The 9122-nt window shown below is 32.9% G+C and overlaps 1 protein-coding gene across 1 annotated transcript; it reads right to left on the bottom strand.

Moving 5' to 3' along the window:
- Positions 1-248: 248 nt before the first annotated feature.
- On the bottom strand, positions 249-971 carry LOC127899868 (secreted RxLR effector protein 161-like). The gene has a single exon (XM_052434007.1). The coding sequence runs from the start codon at positions 969-971 to the stop codon at positions 249-251; it is 723 nt and encodes a 240-aa protein (XP_052289967.1).
- Between the last annotated feature and the right edge of the window lie 8151 nt (positions 972-9122).

The raw sequence follows: 9122 nt of genomic DNA, 5'->3' as shown, positions 1-9122 counted from the left end.
GCTTGCGAGTACATTAAAATTTACACAACATTTGGTATCTGAGAAAATGAAGAGAAAATAACAGAGACTTCAGAGAGAGAAAATGAATTACTATATTAATCTGATAATTGTTACAAGAGCTCTTGAATTAATATTGAAAACAAATGCAAACAAACTACAGCCTGCATAACTAACATTAGCCAGCTCATCTGACACATCAGTAGCCATAACTAACAATAACGAACTACTCTTAACATCCCCTCTCAAGCTCAAGGTCTTGGAATGACATTGAGCTTGGACCTAAGATAATTGAACTGATCAAAGGCCAAGGGTTTGGTGAGAACATCTGCCACTTGATCACAACTTGGAACATGACTAACATGAACTTCATTGTGAGCTATGTGATCACGAACAAAATGCAAGTCCAGCTCAATGTGCTTAGTGCATGAGTGATACTTGGGATTACTAGCCAGAGCTTCAGCACTCTTATTATCACAGTGAAGAACTGGAACTTGTAATGGTGGCATCTTCAACTCTTTAAGCACATAAGATATCCAAAGCACTTCAGACACTGCTAATGCCAAAGCTCGATATTCTGACTCAACTGTGCTTCTTGAGACTATCTGTTGTTTCTTGGAGGACCAAGAGATCAAATTATCACCCAAGTAAATACAATATCCACTAACAGATTTTCTGTCATCCAAGTTTGATCCCCAATTTGCATCTGAAAATGCTGTGAGAGTAAGTTTCCCAGTATTGAAAAATTGTAAGCCAAAATCTGCTGTGCTCTGCAAATATCTCAAGAGTCTTTTACATGTTTGCCAGTGTATGACAGTTGGGGCAGCAAGGAACTGACTGAGTTTATTCACTGTGAATGCAATTTCAGGCCTTGTTAAAGTAATATACTGTAGAGAACCAATCAAACTCCTATACAGTGAAGGATTTTCAAAGGCTGCTCCTCTGTTTTTGACTAGTTTATCACTTGAGCTCATGGGAGTTGGACATCCTTAGCTATCAATCATTTGAGCTTTCTTGAGTAAATCACCTATATATTTGGTCTGGGAAAGATGCATCCCAGCAGCTGATGGTGTTACTTCAAGACCAAGAAAATAGTTAAAATCTCCTAGATCTTTTAAAGCAAATTCAGACACCAATCGACCAATAACTTCCTCAACAAGTTTATTATCTGAGCCAGTGATTAATATGTCATCCACATAAATGAGCACCACCACAATATCACCTGCCTTATGCTGAAAAAATAGTGAGGTATCTGATCTGGAAGTATGAAAACCCCAATGTTGTAGAGATGATTTCAGCCTGTCATACCAGGCTCTTGGAGCCTGTTTAAGTCTATAAAGAGCCTTGGTTAACTTGCATACATGTGAAGGATATTGAGGATGCAGGAACCCTTCAGGCTGGTGCATGAAAACTTCTTCAGTGAGGATGCCATTGAGAAAGGCATTATTAACATCAAGTTGCCTGATTGACCACTGGTTCATAACAGCAATGCTCAAAATAATTATGATGGTGCAAGGCTTGACCACAGGCCTGAAAGTCTCAAAGAAGTCCACCTCTTGTGTTTGATGAAAGCCTTTTGCAACCAACCTTGCTTTGTATTTACTAATACTGCCATCAGGGTTATATTTCACTCTGAACACCCACTTATTCCCAACAATCTTGCCAGCCTGTTCTCTGGGAATTAGAGTCCAGGTTTTGTTATTTTGTAAGGCATCAAACTTTGCTTGCATTGCCCCTCTCCACTTAGTATCTATCAAGGCTGCCTTTACATATTGTGGTTCAAGGTTTTGAGTGACTGCCAAATAGGTTTTCGGCTTGAATGTGCCAACTTTAGACCTGGTTACCATAGGGTGATCATTTTGAGCTGATAACAGCTGTTGTGCAAACTGGAATGATTGTTCAGGATGTGGCACTGTTGTTGGATGCTGTACTGGTGAGGGTAGCTGAGAAGCTGTAAAGGACTGATTTGGGGAAGAAATACTAGAAGCAGGTCCTGCATCTGGAACAAGTGAACTAAAGGAAGATTGTACACTGTTACCATCTGGAATGACCGTTGTGGAAGGGACAAATGTAAGAGGTGTGGAATTCTGCTGAGGAGCAGACACATTTTGAACAGGTGTATTAGAAGGAAAAAGTTCAGAAAAAGGAAACTCAGACTCATTAAACCTAACATGTCGAGCAATATAGACCTTTCCAGTAGAAGTAAGACATTTATAGCCTTTGTGTATTGGACTATAGCTAATCATGAGACATTTTTGTGTATGGAAATTGAACTTATGCTTGCTATAAGGTCTGAGGAAAGGAAAGCATGCACAACCAAATGGTTTGAGGAACTGATAGTCAGGTTGTCTATCATGAAGTTTGGTGAAGGGTGAAATGTTGTTTAAAACAGTGGTTGGTAATCTGTTTATAAGAAAAGAAGTTGTATGCAATGATTCCCACCAGAAAGATAGAGGCATTTTTGCCTGAGCAAGAAGGGTAAGCCCTGTTTCAACCAAGTGTCTATGTTTTCTTTCCACCACACCATTTTGATGATGTGTGTGTGGACAACTATGTCTAAAATTTATCCCTTCTTCTTCAAGAAAACTTTGAAAACTTCTATATTCACCCCTCAATCAGATTGTAATGTTTTCAGAGTATATCCAAATTGTTTTTCCACCAAGGTTTTGAAGTATTTAAAGGTGTCTAAAGCTTCTGATTTGAGTGTCAAAGGAAAAATCCAGCAATATTTACTATAGTCATCTACAAAGCTAATGTAGTATCTATAACCATTTAGAGATGGTAAGGGTGCTGGACCCCAAAGGTCAGTGTGTATAAGCTCTAAAGGAACTTTAGTTTTGATTCCAGTTGAGTAAAAGGACATTTGATGAGCTTTACCATACTGACAAGCATCACAGAAATCAGGTGTTGATATAGATGAGTAATCAATAGATGAGTAATCAATAGAAAGAGAAGACGTAATAGATTTCAACACATGTTTATTGGGATGACCAAATTTTTTATGAAACAAGTTTGCTAATTTGGTTGAGTTCACTTGAAATTGTGAATTACAGACATTATTTGCAGATGTATCAGAAGTTTTACAAGCTAGATTATTTAAAACAGAAATCATAGAGCTAGGTGCATAGGTAAGACAACTGGAATTTAAAACACAATCATTCTTTGACAGCAACAGGTACAGTCCTTTCTTAGCAATCCCTTGAGCCAGATGTTGTTCCTTCCTCTTGTCCTTTATGAAACACATATTGGCAACAAACTCAATGGTTATATTAGTGTTATCTTCAAGTAACTTTGAAACACTTATGAGATTTTTAGTAAGTTTAGGCACACACAAAGTATCTCTTAAGTGTAAAACTGTATTGCATGATGTTTGAAAACATGCATAGCCAATATGTGAAATATGCAAGCCCTGACCATTACCAACAAGAAGCAATTGGTTACCTGAGTCTTCATTTCCAATTTGCAGATTCTGTAAATTGTTAGTGATGTGATGTGTTGCACCACTATCAATGTACCATCCCTGATCAGCTATTGCTCCCTCAGAAGTTACAAGAAAAGCAGCTCTTGGTGGATTCTGATATGGATTGTTAAAAGGAATATAATCCTTGTTGAATCTATTCCTGCACTCAGCTGCAGTGTGCCTTAGTTTAAAGCAAATCTGGCAAGTGACATTAGCAACAGCCTGATCCAAAACACCTTTGCCATTTGTAAAACCACCATTAAATCCTCTAGTCTGGCCAGGATTACCATTGTAATTACTTCCTCTACCTTCTTGTGGAAAGTTTCCAAATGAACCATTCTAGCCACCATTCCAGTTTCCTCTTCCTTGTCCTTGTGGAAAATTTCTACCATAACCACCTCTGCCTCCAGCATATCCACCTCTGAAACCACCATTCTTGTTCCAATTGTTATTGAATTGACCACCATTCCAATTGTTATTGAACTGACCACCTGGTTTCTTATTATTATTATTAGTTCCAGATCCAGTTTGAGTAATATTAGCAACATAGTTCAGCTTAGCTTCTTTACTTGAACTTAGCTGATTTGCTTCTAATCTGGCTTCGTGAGATAATAGCATAGAATAAGCTTCATTGATAGAAATCTTAGCAAGATTTGCTTCAAGATAAACTACAATAGGATAGTAAGGCTGACCTAATCCAGAAATTAGGTGAGTAAGAAAATCTAGAGAACTTATTGGGTTACCGGCAATGGCTAACTCATCGGCAATTGTTTTTAGCTTGCCAAAAAATTCAGTTACTGTCATTGATCCTTTTCTAAGATTTTTGAGCATTATTTTCAGATGAACCTTCTTAGCTGAAGTTTCAAATCCAAACTGTTGCTCCAAACTAGTCCAAAGTTCTAATGAAGTTTCAGAGTTTACCACAAGGCTTAGTATCTCAATGCTGATAGACGACATCAACCAGCTCAGCAGCAACTGATCCTTTCGTTTCCATGTGGTATATGCTGGATTCAGCTCAGCATCAATAGAAGCACTTTCAGTCTCACTTTGAAGGAATTGAACTGGACTGGTTTTTGATCCATCGAGCAAATCTTCAAGACCATTGGCACGAACAGATGAAAGAATTTGAGACTTCCAAATCATATAATTCGATCGATCGAGTTTAATTAGAGAAGTAAAAGTAAATGATGAAACAGTAGAATTTATGTTTGAGTTTATACTTGAAGACGCCATGAGATTGAAGATCGGTGGCACTGATACCAAGTTAAGATACCAGAAAAGTGTTTGGTATCTGAGAAAATAACAGAGACTTCAGAGAGAGAAAATGAATTATTATATTGATCTGATAATTGTTACAAGAGCTCTTGAATTAATATTGAAAACAAATCACGTGAGCTGAGCTAAGCTAAACATGCATCAACAGAATGCAAACAAACTACAGCCTGCATAACTAACATTAGCCCGCTCATCTGACACGTCAGCAGCCATAACTAACAATAACGAACTACTCTTAACACCAAGACACAGCAAATATATATAGAGAGAGAGAGAGAGCATGCACTAGACTTTGATATGATTTTTTCTTGTTATTACAAGTATTACTTGAATACAAGTAATATGTCCTGTTCTGAAATCACATATTGTCGAATTATGTAATGTTCATTTGGTTCGTATCTTATAATTTCTCTAGTTTATTCAATCTGATTTGCTGACACTTATTCCCAATAGCCCTAGTTACCCTTTTTACAAATCCACTTAGAACAATTTCTTTGTTAGTGGTTCTATTTTTATTTATTTATTTTTGAGTGATTTGCCAATGTGTTAAATTTGTGCTTGGATCCTACATATTGGTAGTTAACGTTGATGCTTTGATGGAATTTCTAATAGAGTGAGTAAATTTTGTTGAAATTTCTAAGTAGAGTCTTCAAGTTATTTGTTGAAATGCCTGAGAGAAACAATGCGTTTGTATATGTTCTATTATTCAAATATGAGGTATCACAATGAAAATAAAAATTTTGCGTTTGGGTAAATTTTCTGTTGTATTTGGAATGATTTGCTGTTGTTTTTTAGTTAAATTTTTCTAGTGTTTTGGGCTTCATTTGCTGCAGTTTTTAGGTTATATTTTCTACTGTTTCTAGGCCAATTGGCTGTTATTTTTCAGTTTAATTTTCTACTATTTTAAAATAAATTTACTGTTGTTTTTGGGTTATATTTTTTGTTGTTTCCAAGTAAATTTTTTTGGTGTTTTGAGATTCATTTGCTGTTGTTTTTAGGTTAAATTTTCTACTGTTCTTGGGTCAATTGGCTGTTGTTTTCAATTTAATTTTTTACTATTTTTAGATAAATTTACTATTGTTTTTGGGTTATATTTTCTGTTGTTTCTTGGTAAATTTTTTCTAGTGTTTTGGGCTTCATTTGCAGCTACTTTTGGATTAAATTTTCTGTTGTTTCTGGGTCAATTGGTTGCTTTTTTCAGTTTAATTTTTTGTTCTTTAAGATAAATTTACTACTGTTTTTGGGTTATATTTTTTGTTATTTTTAGATAAATTTACTATTGTTTTTTGGCTTCATTTGCTGTTGCTTTTGTGTTAAATTTTCTGCTATTTCTAAGTCAATTGGCTGTTGTTTTTTAGTGTAATTTTTTACTCTTTTTAGATAAATTTACTACTATTTTTGGGTTATATTTTCTGCTATTTTTAGATAAATTTACTGTTGTTTTTGGGCTTAATTTGTTGTTGCTTTTGGGTTAAATTTTTTTCTATTTCTAGGTAAATTTATTGTTTTTTCAGTTAAATTTTATGTTGTTTTTGGATAAATTTACTGCTGTTTCCAGATAAATTTTTTTATTGTTTTGGGCTTCATTTTCTTGCTATTTTTAGGTTAAATTTTCTGCTGCTTCTAGGGTAAATTTGCTGCTGTTTTGTGTTAAATTTTTTGTTGTTCTAGGTAAATTTATTACTGTTTTTAGTTAAATTTTTTTGTTGTTTTTGGATAAATTTACTACTATTTTTTGGGTTAGATTTTTTGCTGTTTTCTGGTAATTTGCTGTTGTTTTGTGCATAGAGCTGGCCGAAAAATGGTCATGATGCATTTTGAATACAGAATGATGGAGACTGGTAGTAAAGTTGCTTGTGCTGTTTCTGCTGCTACTTGCTCCATTTGAGCTTCTAGAAATTGTTAAGGGTAGCTGGGAAGAAGAAAGAGATGATGAGAAATGCAAATTGTTTGTGAGCTTTAGATTGATGTACCAAGCCAATAGTTATATTGCAAAATATCAATATTTTTTTTTAGTTTGTTAATTTTATTTTTTTGGATTATAACTAATGCTGTAAATAGTTATTGTTTGTTACTGTTCTTGAAGCAAATATTAGTCTAAATTTCTAGGAAAGGTGTTCCTAATTCTTGCTTGGGTGATTGAATTTTGTATTGAAATGTTTATTTCTAAAATACTTTTAGAGGATCCAAAACTTGTGATATTTGACATTTCTTTTTGTGCTTAATATCTTCATGTGCAGGTTCTTGTAAACTTGAAAATGGCAGAAAATGTAGAATGAGAATGATTTCAAGGAGAATGATAATGTGAACCAAGAAAATGAAATTTTAAGAAAAAATCGGCCTTGCATTGAGCATATTTGCACCTCGGATTATGATGAATGGTTGCACGGCCTACGTGCTAGCAGATTCAGGTGCGGATTTGGCAAATATTGGCTTTGCATGTTTGGAGAATTGAGAGAGAGAGATTCATATTTGGGGAATGACGAATAGGGAATGTGTTTTAATTTTTCATTTTGTCGTTCTCGTCTTCTATGGTGCCATTGAGACTTGAGAGCCGAGCCTTTTTTTTACTGCTTTCACTTAAAAAGGAAAGTGAATATTATAAGGAAACGACGTAGTTTTAGTGAATTTTAAATGTTATAATTTTTTGTTGTTGTTTATATCTTAATTATATAACATTATTTTTTAAAATAAGTTAAAGATAAAATTTATAACATTTATATATATACCTAAAATATATATAGAACCACTTATGTTATGATTTTTTTTTTGGGTTCAGATTTATCATTTTTAGTTAAATTTTAAATTTATGATTTTATACCTAATTTTTCATTCGGGAAAGGGACATGGTCGATTTTTATAAACTAATTTAAAGAAAAATGATAGATTTATGATTTTATTAATATATTATAATTAATAATAATAATAATTTTTGAATAAATAATCACTATAATTAAAATATAAAATAATAATTATGATAATAATTCATTAAGTACTTTTTAGTAATTTGTTACAATCTAACTCATTCCAAAGCCAATTCCAAGATAAATTACTATGATTCTCATTTCCTATTCTGATTAATAACATGTAAATGTATACATGCAAGGAAGGCTAGGCTCGACTTTTAGTCTAATTGACTTGACCTAAAATTTTTTGCCTTTGACTCGAATTTAATGGTTAGGCTTGGGTCTAAATATTAGAGCCCAATTAAATTCATATCAGGGTTCAGGACCTATATGCCCGACCCGACCTGGCTTGACATGACCATAAAACCTAAAAAAAATGTAATAATATGATTACGGCCTTGAATAATCTTTATTTTTATGTTACTTCAAACAATTTCTAAAGGTTTTATATTTTACTGTATATGGGGAGGCTATGTCCAATTTTTAAAATTTTAAATTAACTAAAATTTAAAAAAAAACTTTAAAAGAAAGTGTGATCAGGCCCAGGCTTTCAAATAATAGGGCCTTTTTGGGCTTGAAAATTTTATTTCAGTTATAGAGTCAGGCTCAGAAATGGCTAAGCACGGGCCTAACTCGACCCACTGCCATCCATTCGAATATACTATTGATCCATTACGAACTAATCAATTAAATTCATAATCATAGTAAATGTGTTACTATCATTCTTTTGTTTGCAAGAACAACTTGTAAACAAAATAAAAACTTAGTAAAATGATACAAAACTTGTAAATTGACAATAAGTGTGAAATAAAATAAAAAATTTGTAAACCACACATAAAACTAGTAAATTGATGGAAAATTGAGAAAATTAATGTTCGAATTGTAAATTGCAAGAAAAACTTGTAAATAAAATAAAAATTTAGAAAAATGACATAAAACTTGTAAATTAACATTAAAAATAAAATGAAACAACAAATTTGTAAACCACACATAAAACTAGTAAATTGAAGGAAAAATGGGTAAATTAATGCTTGAGCTGTAATTTGCAAGAAGAACTTGTAAGCAAAACAAAAATTTAGAAAAATAACATAAAACTTGTAAATTGATATTATGTGTGAAATAAAATAAAAAATTTGTAAACCACATATAAAACTAGTAAATTGATGAGAAAATGGGTAAGTTAATATTTGAGGTGTAAATTGCAAGAACTTGTAAACAAAACAAGACCTTAGAAAAATGACATAAAACTTGTAAATTGACATTAAGTGTGAAATAAAACAAAAAATTTATAAATCACACCTAAAACTAGTAAATTGATGGAAAAAAAGGTAAATTAATAATGGCGTTGTAAATTGCAGGAAAAACTTGTAAACAAAACAAAAACTTAGAAAAATGACATAAAACTTGTAAATTGACATTAAGTGTGAAATGAAACAAAATATTTGTAAATCACATATCAAAAGATTTGTAAATAACATATAAAA

This window comes from Citrus sinensis, chromosome 9 (genome assembly GCF_022201045.2).
Source record: "Citrus sinensis cultivar Valencia sweet orange chromosome 9, DVS_A1.0, whole genome shotgun sequence".
NCBI classification, from domain to species: Eukaryota; Viridiplantae; Streptophyta; class Magnoliopsida; order Sapindales; family Rutaceae; genus Citrus; species Citrus sinensis.
Note: the sequence above shows the minus strand (reverse complement) of the source record. Positions and strands in the feature narration are given on the sequence as shown.